This window comes from Amblyomma mixtum, chromosome 10, assembly GCF_055824585.1.
Source record: "Amblyomma mixtum isolate Tamu chromosome 10, ASM5582458v1, whole genome shotgun sequence".
NCBI lineage: Eukaryota > Metazoa > Arthropoda > Arachnida > Ixodida > Ixodidae > Amblyomma > Amblyomma mixtum.
The window spans coordinates 110,734,218-110,758,714 of record NC_143021.1 but is presented as its reverse complement, the minus strand read 5'-3'; the positions used below and the strand labels follow the sequence as shown (position 1 = coordinate 110,758,714).

General features: G+C 45.8%; 1 protein-coding gene and 1 pseudogene across 1 annotated transcript; one reads left to right on the top strand and one right to left on the bottom strand.

Annotated features, from left to right (window-relative positions):
- The first annotated feature begins 13,809 nt into the window (after positions 1–13,809).
- On the top strand, positions 13,810–19,972 carry LOC149326667 (uncharacterized). The gene is made up of 9 exons (XM_089563725.1): positions 13,810–13,832; positions 13,992–14,098; positions 14,360–14,537; positions 14,819–14,851; positions 14,953–15,012; positions 15,099–15,137; positions 15,211–15,258; positions 19,815–19,862; positions 19,927–19,972. Exons 1-9 carry the CDS (start codon positions 13,810–13,812, stop codon positions 19,970–19,972), a joined length of 582 nt encoding a protein of 193 aa, XP_089419851.1.
- A 142-nt stretch (positions 19,973–20,114) lies between these two features.
- Positions 20,115–24,294, bottom strand: LOC149326666 (uncharacterized; annotated as a pseudogene).
- Positions 24,295–24,497: the final 203 nt, after the last annotated feature.

Below are 24,497 nucleotides of genomic sequence, written 5' to 3'. Positions count from 1 at the left end.
TGCAGTAATTTACAGTATAAGGAACCATGAACAACAGAATGATCGCTAAGACCAGGCAAGTATGTGATTGGGGAAAGCTTGTCAGATTGAGTTGTAAGTATCAGGTCTAACGTATTGGATGAATTTATGCCAGACCGCGTCGGCTGTGAAACTACTTGTGTTAGTCCAAAGTTAAGGCATGTGTTTACGAAATCGCTTTCAGCATTGTTTTTGGATTTATAACGAGCCCCTCATTCCCCTTCCCTTGTTTGCTTAATTGCTTAGCGAGGGTCTCGGTTCTGGCAGCCTTGACGCCATAGGAAGCATAAGAGGGTTCTCACGCAGCTTCCATCCTCTTCGTTCGATGACGTTCTACGTCACACCTGCGGTAACTCAGGACGTTCCACGTCCGCCGCCTATGAACGTGGGTGGCGCTGATGAACACTCTCAAGGTTAGGTTACTTGTAAACATAAATACCCCCGAAAGCAGAAGATTTGACAGCCGTCGCCGTAGCTCAGAGGTAGAGCACCGGACGCGTAATTCGGAGGTCGTTGGTTCGGATCCCACCGGCGGCATGTGGTTGTTTTTTCTTCTGCTTTTCTAATCAATTAGCATTAAGCGATAACATGTTCAGTAATATTCTAAATTGATCAACACCACAAATTAAATAAATAAATTAAAAAAAATCCCCTGTCCCCCTTGGTTTCTGTGGCTGTTGGCTTCTGTCGTATTTATAACGAGCCCCTCATTCCCCTTCCCTTGTTTGCTTAATTGCTTAGCGAGGGTCTCGGTTCTGGCAGCCTTGACGCCATAGGAAGCATAAGAGGGTTCTCACGCAGCTTCCATCCTCTTCGTTCGATGACGTTCTACGTCACACCTGCGGTAACTCAGGACGTTCCACGTCCGCCGCCTATGAACGTGGGTGGCGCTGATGAACACTCTCAAGGTTAGGTTACTTGTAAACATAAATACCCCCGAAAGCAGAAGATTTGACAGCCGTCGCCGCAGCTCAGAGGTAGAGCACCGGACGCGTAATTCGGAGGTCGTGGGTTCGGATCCCACCGGTGGCATGTGGTTGTTTTTTCTTCTGCTTTTCTGATCAATTAGCATTAAGCGATAACATGCTCAGTAATATTCTAAATTGATCAATACCATAAAGTAAATAAATAAATAAAAAAAATCCCCTGTGCCACTTGGTTTCTGTCGTATTTATAACGAGCCCCTCATTCCCCTTCCCTTGTTTGCTTAATTGCTTAGCGAGGGTCTCGGTTCTGGCAGCCTTGACGCCATAGGAAGCATAAGAGGGTTCTCACGCAGCTTCCATCCTCTTCGTTCGATGACGTTCTACGTCACACCTGCGGTAACTCAGGACGTTCCACGTCCGCCGCCTATGAACGTGGGTTGCGCTGATGAACACTCTCAAGGTTAGGTTACTTGTAAACATAAATACCCCCGAAAGCAGAAGATTTGACAGCCGTCGCCGTAGTTAAGAGGTAGAGCACCGGACGCGTAATTCAGAGGTCGTGGGTTCGGATCCCACCGGCGGCATGTGGTTGTTTTTTCTTCTGCTTTTCTAATCAATTAGCATTTAGCGATAACATGTTCAGTAATATTCTAAATTGATCAACACCACAAATTAAATAAATAAATTAAAAAATTACCGACGATTACGTTACTTCCTAATGCGAAATTTGAGCGCAGCAAATAAGCTGTTTCACCTTTTCGATAGATTGATGCAAAGAAATCGAGCAACACATGTATGCGCTATCACAGAGTTTTTTTTTTATTTTTCACACGTATTCCTTTAACAAAGATTCCACTAACAGTTCTTGACAGTCATGAAGGAAGCTTTGTGGTCGGAGAAATAGACTGATATATGTTCGACTTGGTACACCAATGCTTGATTCTCAAAGACGAGATCTATACAAGTGCCTCGCGAGGTTGTCACAGCCGTGGGACGCGTTACGAGCGAGAGGAACGGGATGTTCTCCCGCATAAGTGTTAGGAAATTGCTGTTTGTCTTTATGTCAACATTAAAGTCCCCCACTACTAACATCGGTGTGGATCGATGGACGGTTAATGCGAGTTGCAGGAAGTGCACGACGTCTTTCGTGATTGCGGTAGGGGCGAAGTAGGCAGCTACTACCAGCAAGCCGTTGGGCAACTTTGCGGCGCACAGTTCGCCAACTTCATGTGACGTGCCAAACATTTCGACTGGTATTGCAGAGAGACCTGTGCGCAAGTAGATAGCGACTCCCGCCGCTCTGTTGTGGTCTCTGCGAGCACCACAGCAGTATAGGAAATCTATGATTTCGAGAGGCTCTTCGGGATCCATCCAGGTTTCTGCAAAGCAAAGTACAGAGGAATGGCGCAGAATGTGATCGTGGTATACGTCCTTGGCATGTGCGGCAAGGGAGCGTACGTTAAGAATGTGGTTGTGAATGATGAATCAAGTGCTGCCAGCGAATGACGCGTCCATTGGCTGTCTGCGTGTGTTACTGATGTGTGGTTAACATGTTAAGCTTCGCCTGTAAGAGTGGAACGCGACAGCGTCTTGCAACGCTGCCAGGGAGTCCACAGAACGCAATCGCCAATTCGGCTGTACGCCTTGCTGGACGGTAAATTTATTTTTGGAGGAAAGGCAATGTATCTCTCTCGCATATCTGGGTGGACACCTGCACCTCGCCGTAAGGGAAAGGGGGAAGATGGGAGTGAACGAAGACGCCGTATTAGCTAGACGCGCCTTTGTTCATTCCAAACCATTCAGCTGGCATTACGGAGTGGCTAGCGTGCTCGTATCGCACTCCGGAGACCCTGGTTCGATTCCCCAACTCGACCAATTTCGTTCTCGGTTTTATTGATTTATGCGGTCTAACTAGAAAGGTTAATTAGGCTATTTCATATTTATATTATTATATTTCTATCCATCATGTTCTGTCATTAACCTGTCAATTGTTGGAACTGTCTAGGATGTTCGACACAACGTATATGAAACGAGCAACGTCTTACTGAGTGGGGAAGTGCGTGGTGGTGGAGGGAACGCGGCTTCTTACTTTTCAGCAGCGTCTCCTTCCGCGGACGCTGTTGTCGCTGCGGCGCGCGTCTTTCTTTTCTTTTCTTCTGACCTCTTCATTCTCCTCTATATTAATTAGGCTAATTGATTAATTAAGCAATTAACTAAACTCAGTCCAACTTAGTTGCAGCATCACTATACGATCCCTTTGATTGGTTGCATGGTTACTAGCCAAAGTACAATTGGCCCCATTTGAAATTCGCGCACTGTGACGTCACGAGCATTTCGACCAATTGAAAAGCGTGACATTGGGGGCGGAGCTGGTTACGAGGCCGACGCCGACGCCGACGAGGACGCGAAACCCAGGAACGGACGCCAAAGAGCTGCGCTCTAAAAAAAAATCCCCTGTGCCCCTTGGTTTCTGTGGCTGTTGGCTTCTGTCGTATTTATAACGAGCCCCTCATTCCCCTTCCCTTGTTTGCTTAATTGCTTAGCGAGGGTCTCGGTTCTGGCAGCCTTGACGCCATAGGAAGCATAAGAGGGTTCTCACGCAGCTTCCATCCTCTTCGTTCGATGACGTTCTACGTCACACCTGCGGTAACTCAGGACGTTCCACGTCCGCCGCCTATGAACGTGGGTGGCGCTGATGACCACTCTCAAGGTTAGGTTACTTGTAAACATAAATACACCCGAAAGCAGAAGATTTGACAGCCGTCGCCTTAGTTCAGAGGTAGAGCACCGGACGCGTAATTCGGAGGTCGTGGGTTCGGATCCCACCGGCGGCTATTGGTTGTTTTTTCTTCTGCTTTTCTAATCAATTAGCATTAAGCGATAACATGTTCAGTAATATTCTAAATTGATCAACACCACAAATTAAATAAATCAATTAAAAAAAAATCCCCTGTGCCCCTTGGTTTCTGTGGCTGTTGGCTTCTGTCGTATTTATAACGAGCCCCTCATTCCCCTTCCCTTGTTTGCTTAATTGCTTAGCGAGGGTTCTCGGTTTTGGCAGCCTTGACGCCATAGGAAGCATAAGAGGGTTCTCACGCAGCTTCCATCCTCTTCGTTCGATGACGTTCTACGTCACACCTGCGGTAACTCAGGACGTTCCACGTCCGCCGCCTATGAACGTGGGTGGCGCTGATGAACACTCTCAAGGTTAGGTTACTTGTAAACATAAATACCCCCGAAAGCAGAAGATTTGACAGCCGTCGCCGCAGCTCAGAGGTAGAGCACCGGACGCGTAATTCGGAGGTCGTGGGTTCGGATCCCACCGGCGCCATGTGGTTGTTTTTTCTTCTGCTTTTCTAATCAATTAGCATTAAGCGATAACATGTTCAGTAATATTCTAAATTGATCAACACCACAAAAAATAAATAAATAAATAAAAAAAATCCCCTGTGCCCCTTGGTTTCTGTGGCTGTTCGCTTCTGTCGTATTTATAACGAGCCCCTCAATCCCCTTCCCTTGTTTCCTTAATTGCTTAGCGAGGGTCTCGGTTCTGGCAGCCTTGACGCCATGGGAAGCATAAGAGGGTTCTCACGCAGCTTCCATCCTCTTCGTTCGATGACGTTCTACGTCACACCTGCGGTAACTCAGGACGTTCCACGTCCGCCGCCTATGAACGTGGGTGGCGCTGATGAACACTCTCAAGGTTAGGTTACTTGTAAACATAAATACCCCCGAAAGCAGAAGATTTGACAGCCGTCGCCGTAGCTCAGAGGTAGAGCACCGGACGCGTATTTCGGAGGTCGTTGGTTCGGATCCCACCGGCGGCATGTGGTTGTTGTTTCTTCTGCTTTTCTAATCAATTAGCATTAAGCGATAACATGTTCAGTAATATTCTAAATTGATCAACACCACAAAAAATAAATAAATAAATTAAAAAAAATCCCCTGTGCCCCTTGGTTTCTGTGGCTGTTCGCTTCTGTCGTATTTATAACGAGCCCCTCAATTCCCTTCCCTTGTTTGCTTAATTGCTTAGCGAGGGTCTCGGTTCTGGCAGCCTTGACGCCATAGGAAGCATAAGAGGGTTCTCACGCAGCTTCAATCCTCTTCGTTGGATGACGATCTACGTCACACCTGCGGTAACTCAGGACGTTCCACGTCCGCCGCCTATGAACGCGGGTGGCGCTGATGAACACTCTCAAGGTTAGGTTACTTGTAAACATAAATACCCCCGAAAGCAGAAGATTTGACAGCCGTCGCCGGAGCTCAGAGGTAGAGCACCGGACGCGTAATTCGGAGGTCGTGGTTTCGGATCCCACCGGTGGCATGTGGTTGTTTTTTCTTCTGCTTTTCTAATCAATTAGCATTAAGCGATAACATGTTCAGTAATATTCTAAATTGGTCAACACCACAAATTAAATACACAAATTAAAAAAAAAATCCCCTGTGCCCCTTGGTTTCTGTGGCTGTTCGCTTCTGTCGTATTTATAATGAGCCCCTCATTCCCCTTCCCTTGTTTGCTTAATTGCTTAGCGAGGGTCTCGGTTCTGGCAGCCTTGACGCCATAGGAAGCATAAGAGGGTTCTCACGCAGCTTCCATCCTCTTCGTTCGGTGACGTTCTACGTCACACCTGCGGTAACTCAGGACGTTCCACGTCCGCCGCCTATGAACGTGGGTGGCGCTGGTGAACACTCTCAAGGTTAGGTTACTTGTAAACATAAATACCCCCGAAAGCAGAAGATTTGACAGCCGTCGCCGTAGCTCAGAGGTAGAGCACCGGACGGGTATTTCGGAGGTCGTGGGTTCGGATCCCACCGGTGGCATGTGGTTGTTTTTTCTTCTGCTTTTCTAATCAATTAGCATTAAGCGATAACATGTTCAGTAATATTCTAAATTGATCAACACCAGAAATTAAATAAATAAATTAAAAAAAATCCCCTGTGCCCCTTGGTTTCTGTGGCTTTTGGCTTCTGTCGTATTTATAACGAGCCCCTCATTCCGCTTCCCTTGTTTGCTTAAGGAAGAATAATGGTTGGTGAAAGCTACACCAAGCCAGATGCGACAGAGCAAAGCTTCTTCACGTCGTGGTAGGCCGGATGGAAGCCGGAGTTTCAGATCTGAGCCCAAGGATTTTAAACGTTAATTGGCAAATTGGCCGGAATTCCACGCGGCAAGCGTGATGTCGCGCGCAAGTGGGCGAAGCCTGCCAGCTGCGTCTGATCTCGAAATGGGGATGGACACAAGATCGCCGTCGTGGTGAGCAGTTCGCGCGACCTCATCCACGCGGTGATATCCTGCTATGCCGCTGTGCCCCAGTAGCCATTGGTAGATAAGGTCATGTCCTTTATGGACGGCAGAGTGATATGTACCAACAAGCCCGTCAAAAAGCCTTACTAATGCTCTTCTTTCCTGTCGTTTCCTTTTTCCTGTGAACGTCTTTTTAGCGCACAGTCTTTTAAATATGAGTGATGTAGTTGTAGAATTTCCGTGACCCAGTTGTTCACGGGCTCCACGGCGAAGAGCAACTTGTAAGCCTTGGAGGGCAGCTTTGAAATCGGTGACAGTAGACCCCTGCTGAGGGCGCTGCTGATAGATAAATGTAGATAAAAGTAGAGCAGAACGTGGGCATAAGGATGGAGAGCCTATTCTTGTGCACAGTGCGTCACAGGCCACCGTGTGTGACGTAGTCTGTGAGGTACCTCTTTCATGCAGTAAATGTGTACATCAGCCGAACGGGGCGATGCCTGAACGTTGGGATCATGAAGCATAATACAACTTGCCATCGGACACCGTTCACAGGCGTTGCTGGACATTGTGTTGAGCGTGAAAGTGAAAGTAAGGAGGTGCGTAAAGCACTGTTCAAAAAGGCTGAGGTTCTTTACCGACACCGGGATCAGCGAACGCGAGAAAGCATGGAAGCGTTTTTGATTGAAAAGCATGAAATATACATATACGTGTTAGCAAACCGTCCATCGCCTTGTATGACAAAGACGTCCTTTTGAGATAGTTCGTGACGGGTCATTTTTGGAGGCAGCGATGTGTGTGCATAGCTATGTTGCTTTTTTTTTGTTTGCGCAGCGTGTGTTTGGTCATGTCTTGCATATCTGCGTGCCTTTCGCACATGCGCTGCTTTTCTTTGTGCGTAAATACATCCAATGCTGTATGGTAAAAGCTTACTTACGAGACAGCGCCAGTTGTGTCTACTCTTCCTGCGTCTTTCACCCGTGTTCGCTGATTTCTATTTTCAAGAGACAACACTAATGACACGCCCAAACACAGACTGTCAACTTTATTCTCTGTGTGTTTATAAGGCAAAGAAAAGGGATGTCAGCAGTTCATTATCAATCTAATCAAAAGACACCAGCGCCTGGAAAGTGTTTCTTTCGCAGTCCTTGCCATTTTGCACAGCAGTTTCTTGCCGATTACGAAGTCGTGATAACGGTCGCTCGTGCCGTATCAACCTGCGTCATTGAGAACCCTCTGCTTTCAACGATAAATAGATGCACTTACAAAGCTCAGTTTGCTGCGTAACGCGTTCATTGGGAACCGCACCCCTCTTCCGCAGGGCTGACGACGGGCGGAGGAATCGGTAGCGCGTGAAGGAAGGAGTGTTCCGCAGAGAAGCAGTTAGTTGCACGGACGGATCACTTCAGGCGTTTCTCTTCCCTCCCCCGTAGCGACCACTTCCCGGTGCGCCGGCATGGCGCGTAGCAGGTGCCAGAGTCAGCGACCCCTGTCCACAGCCACCTGCAAATCTAGCCAGCGCGCTCGTAAGTGGCGGGGCCTTTAATATGGGGCGCTTTCTTCTGTAGTAGGCTCGCTTACCTTTCTCATTTGGATTTCCGCTGTTGATTTTTGCCTGCGTAGCGAGACGGAGGAGTCTTTCCGGCTCGTACCTGGTGTCCGCGTGCAAGCACCCGAGGGGTCAGGGCTACGGGTCACAGCGCCCTGCATTAGGGTACGCGGCGATGATAGGCGCGTCACGTAGCGTGAACTTCGCCGTACGCGTGAAATAAGACGGAGACGCGGGAGAGATGAGTGCGCTTGTCGGGGAGTGGCGATGCGACGCTGACCACGCAGCTTTCTGTTTATTTAGAAGTACTGCTGTCTCTTCTTAGAGACCTAGCAGGGGTGGGTTACTGAGCCTAATACAACTAGTTCAAGTAACATGGTCAGGCAGAATACAACAATCTCAAGTAAGATGGTTAGGCAGTTCTAGGTTAAATTGATTAGTTGGCAATAAACCCAGAGAACCATCTAAGTTATTCCACAATTCAACAGTGTGAGGAAAAAATAAAACTTAAAACACTCTATGGACGGGATGAGTCGGTCGGGTAACTCGGGCAGCAGGTGCGATCACTGAGATGGGCGCCCGAATGTTGGTCAATCCATGTACGATTTTGTGCAGCATGATTAGACGGTCACACGTGCGTCGATACGACAATAGTTCAAGCGATACAGCGCGTGTATGAGATGATGGTGAGAAGCCACGGTCATATCTGCTGTAGATAAACCGAACTGCTTTCCTCTTTAGCGACTATAATTTGGATATATCTTTTATGAAATGAGGTGACTACACTGCATACGCGTACTCGAGAAGTCTAATTAGTGTTTTGAAAGCTAGTAGCTTGCATTGCTTAGTACCCTCTCTAAAATACGTTTTCGGCACCCAAGTTCTCGCAGTGCTTTAGAGCATATTACATCAATATGGTTATGCCAACTAAGGTTATAATAGTAAAAGTAACGCCCAGGTGTTTGAATTCATTAACATGCGTTAGACTGAACCCTTAAGAGTTATAGGGGAATTTCAGAGGCTGTTTCTTGTTGACAAAACTCATTGCAACAGCTTTCGTGAAATTTTTGTTCACCTGCCGTGTTACTCCGGTCTGAAAATAATGAAAAGACGTCGTTCCGTACTTGCTGATCATGAGTGGCGCTAATGTTAGAGCAGAGGACGCAGTCATCTGCGTATAAGCGTACTTCCACCGGTGTGTGTCTGGTTACCTGAATGACGTCATTAATATATGTAATGAGCTCTGTCATGCATGACAAGAAAAAGATCGCTGCCCACTGGGACAATGTACGATTGTATGCAGATTCCTTTCCTTTGGATTAAGAATGAACCATTCCATTCTGTAACCGTTGATTTTATACACAAAGAGCAATTCCAAGAAAGCATCCACCGAAACGCCACACTCATTCTGAAAGGATGTGGCTCCGTGTTTGTCGCTAGCGCCGCGAACGCGTATCATAAGGTCATCTTGCGGAATAGAAACAAATTAAGTCCTTAAAATCAATAGAAAATCCGTTGAAGGCTTTGCTTCTATTCCCCTTCAAAAATCCAATGACTGCTCCCGTATTCACCAGAAAAAGATTCGGACCAGAAAGGAAATTCAGGCTGTGTCGCAAATCTTAGCTACTTCTTTCTGCCAGGTATTTTGCCCGAAACAATAACGCGCAGAGGTCAGCCGACCTTGTGTTTTTGCATTGAAGAACATTTCCCAGCAGGTGCTCTTGTTGCCTTCTATTGCACGAGACAGCTTTTTGAGGTTCAATTTTTCGAACAGGTTTTTCGCTAAATTTCCTCTTTTGCTTGGTTTGAGGCTCCGGGGTGAATGTGTAAGCACACTCTCTGTTTCACTCTCGGAAAAAAGAGATTGCCTTTCTTTCTGGGTCTGTTTGACCTAGCCCTGGTTTTACAATTGTGTTCCATGTGTTGCCTTTTGCGTCAACTCCCCCTGTTTTGTTTCTATTTTTCTTTGCTTTTAAGCATTCGTACTGATTGCTGAATTCCATTTTTTATATATATTTTATCTCTCTCCGCTTTACTGCACCTCATTTTACCCCTTTAGCTGAGTAAATTGTTGACTCCACCTTTGTTGCTCATATGCATTTTTACTCCCTTCCTATCCTTTTAGTTTTCTAGCGTACTTCACCTTCCACGTTTAGCTGTGTTAATTGTTCGCTTCACCTTTGTTGTTAAATTCTCGTTTGCTTACCCGATCACCATTTTATTTCCATTGCGTGTTTATTCTTGCCATTTCGCCTTTCCTTTCTCGCTGCGCTTGATATCTGTGTTTGTGCGTAGGGTTTCAGTTCCATTTGTCGGACCAGTTCTTGAAAATTCTTTTGGTCGAACCGTTCCACTGTTTCACGGGTTGGCGGACATTTAAAAATGGCTTGCTTATAAAGTTTTGCTCTCGCCTTGTTCTAGTCTTATCCTTCCCTGTTCTATCCTTTGTTTTTTTTTCTAGTTTTTGTTATTTTTTCACTGCTTGTCATATCGCATCTTGTTGCCATTAGTGCCTGTTGGCGCCTGTGTTTTGAGTATACTATATGCAGTGTTTCGGCGGTTCTGGAATAAAGTTGGATTTCGGCGCCTGTGTCGTCGTCTCTGTTTCTGTCTCCTATCGATGTGTCCAGGCGCTGTCAACGACAATGAGTAATAAATGTTCTTTCTTTGCCCTCGCTGTGTGCGTTGCGTTCTGGATCCGCTCGTCTGTGTTTCGTCGAGGGCCGAAATTTTGTGACAAGCCATCGATCGAAAGCGATCACCATTAGCTTGGATCGAAACTTAATTACATGGTTATTCGTGGAATCATTTTGTCAATTATTAATGAAAAGAACAAGAAGAAGGTGTGCGTGCTTTACCTTACGCTGCCGGCGCTCAGATGCCACGTTTGCCGCCGTACTTCCACTCCGGTTGCCGGCTGCCCACGTCGGGCCTTGCCTCCTCTACGCGGTGAATGGGCACCCGCGCCGCGTTCCGCCACCTGTCGCCCCATTTTGCTCCGGAGTCGGGCCATTACGGCGCTCAATGGCGGAGTGCTGCCGCCGTGGCCACACATTCGCGCCCTCCGGCATCCATTCAGCTTCATGACTAGAGAGGATGACCGGGGGAGGCCTTTTGGCGCCTGCACTGAAAGCGAAACAAAGTGCAGAGATGGGCCGTTCGGGCCAAGCGATTTCACTCATAAGCACCCGTGAGCGCGCCATGCACGCTTGCGGTAACTCTGATTTTAACATTTTCGACTTGGGTCGGGCCTCGACTTTGGTAAGGTGAGGTCCGTTGTGAAGAATAATATTCAGGTTCTGTTACCTTTCTCTTTGGAGTCCTGTTTCTTAATCGCTGCCTGGGAAATGGTCTCCAGATTTTCTGACCAAAGTCACAAACACACACCGACTTGTATTGAGAACGAGGTTAACCCGATCGCAGGCTGGTCGGAGCGCTCTGGAAAAGCAACTGCGCGAGAAGAAAAAACACGAATAAAGAATCACGCATGACGCACATTGGCCATCTGTTTGCCGTGCATACGCGACTCTCTTCATGACAGTCCCTTTGGCGCAGATAGTTTACCGGCCGAATTCAAAGCGGACACTGAGGAAACTATCGAATGTTTGTTCTTAGTAGTAATTTTAGACGCACGTTCTGGCTATGTTGGTATTATTCCAGCATCAAACCTGTACGTTTCAATGAAATGGGATCAAAAATTTTCCCGCTAGTCAATTCAAACTCGGGACGGGCAGAGTGGTGAAGACTTCACGATCACAGCCTGGGAGTGAATGCCTGAGTAGCTGGACCTCCAGGATTCGCAAGGAAAAGCTGCTTCCACGTACCACTGGTTGTTTGCTGGAACAGCCCGCGATGGCGGCACCTCTATTAATTTATTTTACCTTTTCTGCCACATAATTAATTTTAAATTATAAGTTTTACGTCCAAAAACAACTCGAGAGCTATGAGCGCCACTATAGTGGAGGGCTAGGGATTAATTTAGACTAGGATACTAGGATACTTTGTAACTAACACTGAATAGTTAATTTTTTAACTCTTACTGTTAGTCTTCTTATTTATTTAGAGGCGCGTAGCCCACTGTGAGCGATATGTATGTGCATTTTAGAACTTAGAACACGGAGTTGCGAACACGCCTAAAAAATTTGTCTAAGTCATGCCAAAATGCATGTACTTCCAAGGAGCTTTCAGGCAAAGCAATCCCTCCAGTGCAAATAACTCATTGAAATGTCCAAACTTTTTTGTTTGTTGCCATTCCAGCTCTTGGAGCAAGGTGGTTTAAGTGTTGTAGTGAATCAAAACTGCGTATCAGTATCAGACTACAGCATTTTTTTTTACCTCGCGTGATGTAAACGCCAACTGCACGTCACAGCCATAATTCCGTATATGAAATCAAAATCGAAAGAGTATGAGAATAAATTCAATTATAAATAATTTAGCTTTGTCAGCGAATACCATGCTGTGATCCATGTACCGTGATGCCTAACGCATTATTTCAAAGACGAAAACACGCAACTAAAATTATATGTCTATAGTCCTTTTAGTCCACATCACTAAGACAAGCTCTTGTCGTCTGCGTGACCGCTCTATATTGTCGTCCTCGCAGTACCCGTAGTCTTTTGCTGGCAGACCACGAGGAACGCAGTGAAGCATTCGGCTTGTCGCTTTTCGTCGAATTCTTTTCCCTCCAGCTGAGCGGCACGTAACCGCATTCTCTCGTCGCGGGAGGTGGTGCAATGGCCAGGGGCGCTGCCACCGCGGAGTAGTGTCACGCTCCGCTGCTTTCGGCCACATCTCGGGTGGCTCGACGGTCGCTTCTTGGCTCTGCCGGCACGCGAGCCTCTGTCCACGGAGAGCTGTGGTCGGCGTTTAGCGCCCGAAACGTCTCAGACACTAGTTATTGTCCGTGGCGCCGCTGCTTTGCTCTTTTTTAGGCTTTCGCGCTTGGTCTGGTATGCTCTCGTGTGCGCCGTCTGGGACGAGAACATCAACATATTTAAGGAACGAAACAGCGCAACTAAAACGAAGGACCAAGAAAAAGAGAGACACGAACACGCGCTGACTTTAATCGGAAAACAACATATAAATATAAACCACATATCTCTAATCGCTGCGTCACAGGCTCACGTCGTCATCGCAAACCACTAACATAAAAAGAAAGGAAAAACCATTGGTGAAAGGTAAGCACCTACAGGCTCCCACGCTTTTCCAACAGATATATCTCGCGCTTAGACAAGGCTATCGAAGTGCTGCTCACACATGAGTCACCTTCTGTGCAGATATGATACGCCTCTACCACTTCCCGTACCAGTTGTTCTTTATGGCGATACAGCACAACAGTGTTGTCAAAGTACGGAGTGCATAGGCAGGATTTGCAATGTGCAGCCAGTTTTGACGAACCGGAGCCACGCAAAGAATTAGCGTGTTCCAAAAGGCGTTCGTTGAGGCACCTGCCTGTTTGACCCACGTAGAAATGGCCGCACGAGAACGGAATCCTGTAAATCCTGAATCAACATATTCTATGATGTTCACGACACTTGCATTGAAAAGTTCGCTATCGCTTGTTGTCTTTTCTTTCTGTTCGGAAATTGTGCTGCTGTTCGTACCGCGGATCCATGGACGGCGTTTGAACACGAGAGACGACCATTTATGTCTACTAATACTGGCAGTACTGGAAATACTAGCTTTATTGTAAGATGAGGCTGTCCTTTCTGTTCGCAGTTATTCGCCACTTTGACAGAAATTTTAGAGCGCGGCTCTTAAGGTACGGACACACTGGCGGCAAAACGCGTGCGGCACGCCGCCGGCGCCATGCCGCTTGCCGCGAAACCTGCCGCCGCGGCGGGATCGCGTGCCGCGCAGAGGATGGGTCGAGGAGCCATTTCCGGCGCGCGTGCCGCGGAGCGGGTAGAACCAATGAGAGACGTCCGGCTCAGCGCCACCTCTTGGCGACTGCCGAAGTTAACTTCAATCGGCGGCGGCTAGACCCGATCGAGCGCTCCGAGCCAGCCGCGACAAAGAGCTTTCTCCTCGTTGGTGAGCAGCGACTTTGAAAAATGAATGTCAGCCGAGAAAGCATGATGGAGCAGTTTCTGGAGACTGTACGTGTATTTAAGAAGACCTTCTTGTTGGGCGAGTTGGTGCATACTGTTGTAGGTACGAATTGCGCACAAAAGACACACACAGGAAAGACACGAGGGAGACCTCCCTCGTGTCTTTCCTGTGTGTGTCTTTTGTGCGCAATTCGTACCTACAACAATGTACGTGTATTCCCGTTTTTGTATGACAAATCTCACCCGGAAAACAAGGATAAGGACGCCGAAATGAACCGGTGGGCGATAATCAGCAGACCATTCCATCTGACTGGTGAGTTGTTTTCATTCTTTATCTGAGCTTCCGCTGAATGTTCACGTCGGGAGGAATGTGCAGGGGTGAGCACACTTGTTTAGAGTGCTCAAGCGGTGTGCTGCGGAGCAAATGTTGTGGAATCTCGGCTTGGTGATATTGCCTGAGCGGTTCGCATGTCGTATCAGGCTGCGCTGTACAGCGCCGCTTGAGTGCTCAAACGAGTTGCTCATCTTTTTATTTTGCAACCTTGCTTGGTGGTAATCTGTGACATTTCTGCAGGACCGCAAGCAGCCGCAAAATTTAAAAATGTTAAAGATCGCTGGCTTAAAATTGTGTCTGCGTCGGAGGGGGCCCGGAAAAGTGGCGCCGGAGGAGAGGCCGGAAAGGTCCACACGAAGTGGACACTTTTCGACATCGTGGATGGCATGCTCAGGAACACGCCACATTATGCCGAAAGGTAAAAAAGAACACCACTTAGTTGCGCAGCCATCTGCGCGAACTCCAGCCTGGCATTGATAACTTCACTGCTGTCACCCGCACTACCACTCTTTTTTAGCCGCCTTCTTCGTGTTTAATATCTTTTTACCTGCTTTGACTTCTGTGTTTTTAAGAATATATTTTCCCTTCAGCTGCGCTGGTAGCTTTGCTATTGTTATTGCTTTGCTATTGTTAATATTTTCACATTATTTTCCTGGCGAGAAATCTGCAGGGATTGCATCAAAAAACCTCACATTTCAGGTCTTCAACAAATGTGCCCCCAGAGGAGGACATGTACGCTAAGTCTTGTTTCCATAAGTGTAACTTTAATTTATTAAGCTTCAAATGATTTAACTTGTTACGCTGAAAGCAATTGCATCTGTGCTTTTGTGCAGCTGCATTCAGCAATCTTCGCTGGCATCGAGCAGCCCTTCCAGTCCAAGACTGGTGGCCAGGTGTGCACCTCATTGTTTGCTTACCATAACGATTACTGCAGTGAAACAGTTTATGTACAGCATTGCCATTTCATTAACCTGTGCAGCTGTGCCTCAAGCCCGGCTGCTGTGCTTTTCCAAGAAATGTAAGTAAGCTGTCCTAATTGTGGTGTCATCATACACCAATAGTAGCAACATCCTATGCCTTTAATAATGCAGGTACACAGACAGCCCCAGCGACGACTTCACTGATGAAGATGATTTGAGGTGGGTGGGGATTTTCAATTTTCCTAGCTGTGGTGCATCACAGGTTCCTTATCAATACACCCTTTCCACCAGCCTTTCACGTTTAATAGTGGGTCGCTACTATTTTGCACTGTTATGCTGCACTCCCATAGAAATGGATTAGTTTTATGTGCATACAGATCTTGGCTTAGTTGCTGTCATGACTCGCCGCTGGTCTGTAGTTTCAAGTGAATCATACATTCAACACTGCATTGCAATGTACGAGAAAAATTTTTTCAGTGTCTTGAGTTTGGCGCATGATGGCTGAGTTGCCTATGCGCCATTAAATCAAACACAAACTTTGTCAGATTTAATGACTGCACACCCAAAAACTGCAACAAGGTGTGAAACCAAGCTTTCGGGTACTAGATGAGTGTAATGTGTCTTGTTCAGAATGATTCAGAATGATTATTCGCAATCTACGCTGCTGACACGAAAACTACTTTGGGATAGAGCGAAAGAAGAGAGGGATCAAAAAAAGAAGGTCACCCTTATTCATGACAAGCTAAAAGTGGATAAAGATATGTTTTTCTGGGATAAATCACAAAATAAACGCGTAAAGATAGTCTACCAGGATAAGAGAGTAGATCAGCAGGACAAGGAATGACGTGATTTGCAGTATCAGAGCAAACATTTGCGCATAATAAACATTAACGCGCGTAGTTTAGTTAATAAGGCAGACTTGCTCGAAATAGCGCTGTTACACCATGATCCGCACGTTGCAGTGATTACTGAGACATGGCTTCACAGTGATGTGAATGATGAGGACGTTTTCCCTCCTTCTTACACTGTATTTCGAAAAGACAGGGAATCAGGGGTGGTGGAGTGGCTGTCCTAATTAAGAAACAAATTGAAGCTGTTTTACAAGATGACGTACATGATATCGAATGCCTATGTGTGAAACTCTCCTGTTGGGGACAAAACTTTGTTTTATATGCTCTTTATAGACCCCCTAGTTCTGGAACCGACTACTTAACTAAACTAGAAAATCATCTCTTACAGTACCAAAACAGTAAAATTTTATTGATGGGTGACTTCAACTTGCCAGGTGTGGATTGGGAACTTCTTGAGTGTCTCGGTGCTTGCACAAAGCAAGCCAACATATTGTTTAAAATAATGCTTACCCACAACCTGACGCAAATAGTTCAGGAACCAACCCGTAATGTCGGTTCCACGAATTCGATATTAGATTTGCTGTTCGTCCCTCGCGACATTGTGAATTTTACTGTTTCTGTAGAACAAGGTCTGTCTGACCACCACTTGGTTAGTGCTTCATTTCCTCTAGTACGGCAAACCAAAAAGAAACACTCATCTTCACGTTACTTTAAAGATTATTCGCGTGCCAACGACGCGTCTGTCATTGAACATCTTGAAACTTGCCTTGTTGATTTCGATTACGCTGATGTCTGCGCACTCTGGGACAGTTTTAAAAAAATCTGTTTGTATTGTATCGATACTTTTGTACCAAACAGGCACAAAAAAGAAAGAAAGGAAACCCCATGGATGACGCGCAATATAATTCAAATGAGGCGAAGGGTAAAACGGCTCAAGAAAAAACGCGCAGATCCTGATGTGCTGAAGGAAATACTGGACAATCTAGCACGTGCCTTACGTGATTCAAAGGACTATTTCTTCAACACATCCCTTCAAAACTTTATAAAAACCGAGCCAAGTAAGTTTTGGAATTATATTAGTGAAAAAAAGAAAGCAGTTACACAAATTTTGGTGAACAACACTGCGGTATGTGATCCAAAGGCTATTGCTCAGCATTTTAATAGTTATTTTCAAAGTGTATTTTCTGCCCCGAGCTCATGTACCGACAATAGCCGAGTGTATTATCCCGCCGAAGTGAATTTTATTACTTACCCTGGTGTCCTTTCCATGCTGTTGAACCTGAAAACCAAAACGTCATGTGGCCCTGACAACATTCCAAACGCATTTCTGCGACGCTATGCCGAAACTCTGGCTAAATTCCTTGTAATAATTTTTCGCGCTTCAATCTCAATAGGTAAAATACCTGATGACTGGAGGACAGCCCGAATTGTTCCCGTTTATAAAAAAGGAGACCGTCTTCTCTTGCAGAACTACCGCCCCATATCATTGACGTCCCCGTGCTGTAAACTATTAGAGCATTGTTGAGAACGGGGCCACAATCCCACCGCTGGAACCAGTGTTAAAGATGGGGCTACAAGTCCACCGCTGGAACCAGTGTTAAAGATGGGGTTTCTATCCCACCGCTGCCACCAGTGTTAAAGATGGGGCTTCTATCCCACCGCTGGAACCAGAGTTGAAGACGGAGGGGTCCTGGAGATGACTAACTCGTTTAGCCCTACAGGTACCGGCTCCGAATGACGATGTCGGACTGCGTTATCGAGGAAACTGTACAGAAGGGTTTATTCTACATATTTACAGAAGAGAATCGAATCGAATGCGAATGCCCCGATCACACAACAACATCCCGTTAAATACGGTTCGCGTTCCCCAGATCCCTGACTGGGGAGCTTGGTTCGAATAACGTTGTCCAATCGGATGGGCCATTGATGACGCTGGCGGTACCACCCACGGCAGGGGCGGTGCTGAAGCTCTCTCGCTCTCTCACAGCTCGGGGGATGAGAAGGGGAAGACAGTCATCAAACACAGATGCGTCACCTTGACCACTGCCGCAAGTTTTCTGTGCGTTGCCTCCGTGGGAAAGCAGAATCCCGCAGTCTTCTCGCAGGTGGTTGAACCTTCTCGAACTCCCCCGCCGGATGGCCGAAGCACGAGACTCCTTCGACACAGCGTCTTTCAATTAGCAGCCTCGCTCAGCGTGACCTTGCGTAGCATCATCCAGTCCGGTGACCCGAAGGCCGACTCGGCCAACGTATACCGGTGCTTCTGCCGTGCTGCTGCTGCTGTCACAAGTTCTCGCCGCATCTTTGCCTAACGACGACACTCGTCTGACAGTAATTTCTCCCAGGCCCGTGGGAGACAGCGTCCTTCGATCGGTTAGGAGGTTCGGTGATTTGGAGTGCAACAGCCCTGGCCGTCGTCGTCTATGCTTCTGCCGCCGGCGCCAGGCCTCGTCATATCCCTTGCTTTGCGATGAGTCACACCCGGCCTCCAGGACCACGTTGTCCACCCTTAACAGCATATAGTTGCACATTGTATGAACGAATTTTTAGAAAAAAATCGCGTACTAACTAGCTTCCAGCACGGGTTCAGAAAAGGATTCTCGACGGTAACACAGCTAATTACAGTAATAAATTCATTTGCTTCTTGTATAGATAATAAAGGCCAAATCGATGCAATATTTTTGGATTTTAGCAAGGCATTTGATAAAGTTCCTCATGATAAACTAATTTTTAAAATGAAAGAAATTGGCATTCCTGATATTTTAGTGACATGGATTACTGCATACTTAAAAGACCGCAAACAGTTTGTTGAAGTGCGTGGACGACTTTCGGGCTCTCTTCCAGTTTCATCCGGTGTTCCCCAAGGAAGTGTTTTGGGTCCTCTGCTTTTCCTTTTGTATGTCAATGATATTGTTCAAGTTGTTAACCCACCAGTGCATATTCGATTGTTTGCTGACGATTGCATTCTATACCGAGAAGTTACAAATAAGAAGGATCAAAGTGACCTGGACAGTGCCTTGAACAACGTTTTTGAATGGTGCCACCGATGGGGCATGGTTCTGAATGCTGACAAAAGTGTATATATGCCGATAACCCGAAAAATCATACTTCATAGCTACACATATAAATTAGGCTCTCTCCCTCTTCAACAAGTATCCAACTACAAATACCTAGGAGTAACAATAAGTAGCAATCTATCGTGGAACTTGCACATAAACAATATCTGCTCTGCGGCATTTAGGAAATTGTGCTGCTTAAGACATAAACTAAAAAATGCTCCTTCTAAAATTAAGCTACTGTGTTATTCTTCAATAATTAGACCTAAACTCGAATATGCATGTGTAGTGTGGGACCCGTATATTAAATCTAACGTAAAAAATCTGGAGAGAATACAGAGAAGAGCTGTCAGGTTTATCTTTAATAAATATGCAAGGTCTGACTCCCCCACCACTTTAATGGAGATTAATAAAATTGAACTACTTGAACATCGGCGAAGAAAGCTTAGGTTACAATTTATTTCTCTTTTATTACGTAACAAACTTGGTATGGATCCCTCATCATACTTAACGCCGGCACCAACCAGACAAACTCGTCAACACCATCCCAGTTCTCTAACCCCTATATTCGCTAGAACAGACACTTACAAGTTTTCGTTTTTTCCACGCACAATAACAGATTGGAATGAGCTAGTTAAACCATTATCCCAAGAGTTTTAACCAATTATTTTTTCTATATTGTGTTGTTCTTTTTTGAAATGTTGCGTTTTTTTTTGTCTCTTGATTGACTTTGTTCGCCCACCCTGCTTGGACTCAGTGTCCGCAGTATTTTGTAAATAAATAAAATAAATAAAAATAAAATAGCATTGCAAGTAGACAACATGTTTTCTGCATGGTATGAATGGCACAATTTTTATGTTTTCTATAGGCTCCACAGTACATCAGAAGCTGCGGCATGTTCTGCTGGCTCTTCAGGGTGAGTTGGTGTTCACTTTCTTGTGTCGGGATATGACACGACAACAAAAATTTTTTTGAAGCAGGGTCTCAACTCCACAAGCAGGAGCCGCTGCCCCAAATATAGGGTAAGAAAGCTGTGCACACTTTATTTTACTGGAAGCAGACATACTTTTCCAGTGCATTTCTAGAGTCCTGTCCTGCATTTGGCCTCTCCTGCAGGTCTGCCAAAAGGCGAGCATCCAATGGACTTTCCTCTCGGTACTGGTATGGTTCACATTTCCTGCAGGATTTGAATGATAATCAGTGATTGCAAGAAAATATTGTGCTGATATATTTATATACAGGACCAAAAAAAGGCAGATTGACAGCTTCGACGAAGCTGTGAACGATGTTTTGGGGAGCTGCTCGGCCACGCTGCTTGAAATAAAAAAAAAGAATGAAATGCCGGCCCCAAAAGACGACAGTCAAGAGGCAGCAAATTGGATTGCTGCAAAGCTGAGGATGCTGCCACAAAAAAAAAAGATGCGAAGTGACATTCCAGATCCATAAGCTGCTGTATGGAGCAGAAATGGAGCAGTATAATTAAATGAAATGTAAACTGCGACCAGTCTGAAAATATTTTTCTTTGAAAGCAAGCAATTTCGGCTTTCTTTCGACACGATAGTGTTTGTGCATGCTGACAAGCAGCTTCCTGTTATCGGAAATTACCTGCCGCCCTGCACGGGTCACGACACTTTCCTGCCATGGCACCTGGCCGTCACTCATGAAGTAGGATGCTAGCCTATCCCTTACTTCCAATGCAGTCCTGTAACACAGAAATGCACGAGATGTTCATCCTTTTCCTTCAGCTTCTTCTGCCTGTATAACTGATGTCACAGCTTCTAATGGGCGTCTTTTACTCCTTGCCGCTAGCTGTACCCAAGAATGCACTAAGCATGTGTTTTTGCACCGTTACAATTCTTAATGCAAACTCTAATGAGCAACATCTTATGTCATGTTGTGGTAAATGATCAATTTAAATCAAATGTTTTGAAGGTTTCACTGTTTGTTATTGATGAGCTTCAATTGCTTTAATGTAAATGAAGGAGGAAATACAAACTATTATTGATTTCATGCTGTCTTGGAAATAATAATTACCGAGCAGAGTGGTACCCCTGGTCTGTCCATCCAGGCAGGGCACTTCTATCGTTCCTCCATGCCCCATTTGTGACATTACCCTCCCAGTCTTCATGGGCGACAAATCCAGGAGGGTTGTACGTTGTCCTTGAGGACACCGAGACTTTCATTAGAAAATTGTGGAGCGCCACACATGCCCTTACAATGTTCTCAGTGGTTTCTTCTGACGCTCGAAAGGGTCTCTTCAGTATACGCCATGTACTGGCCAGAATACCAAAACTGTTTTCTATGAGCCTCCTTGCACGATTCAGCCGGTAATTAAATACTGCCCTCTTCAAGTACTCGCTATACTGGCTGGCCCTGCAGGCATGAAGAGCTAGACAAAAACATAATGTCAGGGAATTAAAATTACAGCAAACATGCACATACTTAGATGAAAAATGCAATGGCACTAATTTCAAATCACTGAAATAAGTGGCATTAAAATTACAGCAAACATGCACATACTTAGATGAAAAATGCAATTGCACTAATTTCAAATGACTGAAATAAGTGGGATTAAAATTACAGCAAACTTGCACATACTTAGATGAAAAATGCAATGGCACTAATTTCAAATCACTGAAATAAGTGGCATTAAAATTGCAGCAAACATGCACATACTTAGATGAAAAATGCAATGGCACTAATTTAAAATCACTGAAATAAGTCGCAGCTGTGCTCACCCGTTGAAATCAACTTCAAAAGAAAAAAACTGATGCGACATGTTATGTCTTCTAGGTGCTCTTTTGCCTGTGCGGCCAATTCGAAATACTACATTACTTGATATTATAGGGGTTTTTATTCAATTTTTGCATACTGTTGCGCTAACGAAATAATACATAGGGCTACCTTTGGCTGCATTGCACAACTTGACATTTTCAGTATATTATACTTTCAGAAAAACAGGTTAAATATTACTCATGCATGCTTGCAATCATGCAATTAAAACATATATGTCACCACTAGATTTTATTACTGCATCATACCATTGCTTTCACACAAAATGCAAGCTAACATGTAAATTAGCAGTAATAAAAGTATTTTAATACGCTGATATTGCACTGCATACACAAAATTTAGTCCTCTGAACCATTTTTTCTAATGCAGGAACTAAGCCTTTCCTTGTAAGACATGCCATGTACATGCATACAGGCTAAACTGCATTTGTAAATTTTTTGTAGAAATTGTTTGACCATTTTTACTGCATGCATGCATTGCACAAAACTGTATCGGCTATGGAAAACAGTGGCAGCAGTAGCACAGTACAGCTGCATTGATTTTTCATCTCGGCAATGAGAGAAACATGTCAGCATTAAAAGTAATTAGTGCAACTTGGCACGTCGAGGATAAGGCCGCATGAGGTAAGGCTTCAATGGAAAGGCCTCGTCGCCCACAATCAAGTATGGTATAAGACCCGCTGATCCCACTGTTGCTGCTGGGGGGATGCCAAATCGGCGCTCACCCAATATGCGCGTCAACTTTGTCCTTAAGAAAACTCCCCCATCACTTTCTCCCCCGTGGTGGCCAACGTCCACATACAGAAATCTGAAATAAAGCAAGAAGTTTCTGTATAGCCCATTAGCACCTGATGTAGCACATGACTTTCACCTTGCTCCTCCTGGAGTAACTACTGCGTTCTATTCTCGTAAAGTCATTTCTGTGCTGCATTATAGTTGGACTAAATATACATGCCACACACGATCAGAACTCAGAGATTAACATCTTGGAATCTGTTGCAATTTGTGCACAATCAATTATGTTTAATGTCAACCTGCGTGAGCAAACCATGGTAATCATACGTCTGTCACGCTATGCCCCTTAATTCGTCATGTAACTTATAGCACTGAACTGTCCTCTTTTCTTTCAGTGCATTCAATGGCACTCTCTTTCAATGAATATAATACACTGTTTTCATGATTCTCAAGAAGAATACACCATTAGCCAGCAGTTTAACAAAAGCTTTGTTTTGCCATGAATGAACCATACCTGTAATGTGCATCGCATGTTGCCATGAGGACTGTGCTGAATGACTTCTTGTAGTTCAAGTTCTGTGACCCTGAATTTGTAGGGCATTCAATGCTCACATGCTTTCCGTCAATGCATCCAATGCAGTTGGGAAAATTCCACTCTGCAAGCATGTCTGTGGCAATCTGAAAGAGTGTTCGAGAGGCAAAATAATATAGACTGTGAAAAAAACAATAGCGTAGTAATGCGTAAGGCAACGTTCAATTGCCTTATGCGCGTTATGAGATGCAAGAGTTCCACACATTTCAAAAGTCAGTATGTAATGGGCATTGGGAAAGTCAGTAGCATAACAAATAAGGTAAAAAAATGCAAGCTGGACACTTGCCGACACTATAAACCCTCACCGCAGTAAGAAAACGGGCTATAGTGCACTTACCTTTTTCCATTCTTCTGCTGTTTGTGGAAACCTTACATAGATTGGCTGAAGTATCTCCCATAATGCAGCACAAGTTTCTCTTACGATCATTCCAGCCGTTGATCGTCCTGTCAGGAAGTTGAATGACAAACTTCAAATCGTGTCGCCGTTTGCGAGAAATCTGAAAAGCGTATTCTCATCGCATACTTCTCAAAGGATAAATGGGGAGGAGGGGGGTGGGGCTGAGTTGCATCATAGTGTCCATGCGGTACCTTCTAACACAATACTTTCCGAGGGACTGTTGATCGGGCACTATGACGGGACAGTGCCCGGTCACGGACTTTCGGACTTACCTTACTGTCATGGCAAGTCGATCGTGTGCGGATATCGACTGCCTGAGCGGAGTGTATTGCCGCTCAATCACAGGCCGAACTAGCTGAAGCAGTGTGTCGAACGAGCTTGGCGGCATCCGAAGGAAGCTATAATCAAGAATCAAAAGCAACATCACTATATGTCACGTAAAACACACGGCACACTACGCGTTTAAAAAGGTTGTAATTACTCACTCTCTGAAGAAGCATTCATCTCGGTCGCGCAGCCGGGGCAGCAAAGCATTCGCTTGCCCCTCAGAGTCTCGGTAGCGCCAGCAGGGGTGCACCCAAAACCTTCGCCTACGTGCCATTTGCATGCGCCGCCGTCGCAACAGCAGAGAACACAGAATGACCAAAACGCTCATCGTCGTCAGAACATCGTCGTCTGCATCTGCCATTGCAGAAGTCAACGCGATCAGCGCGGTAGATGACGAGGGACGAATGCGGTCAGCTAGCCGAGCAAGAAAAAAGCGCGCGAAGACCGCGAAATCACGCCTATACTCGGCCAGTTCGAGACAAGGCGAGATCTGCGCTGTCACGTGGCCCCGACGCGACCGCCGCGCGCACAACCGATGTGGCCTCTCTGCCGCGCGGCGTTCTCGCCACCGGCGGCGTGCCGCGCGCGCTTTGCCGCTAGTGTGTTCCTACCTTTAGGCGCCCGTTTCTGCCTTTCGCGGCGTCGTCGTTGTCCGTTGTAACCAGCAGAGGGTAAAAGCGCAACCTCCTCCTCTCCTTAGCAAGAAAC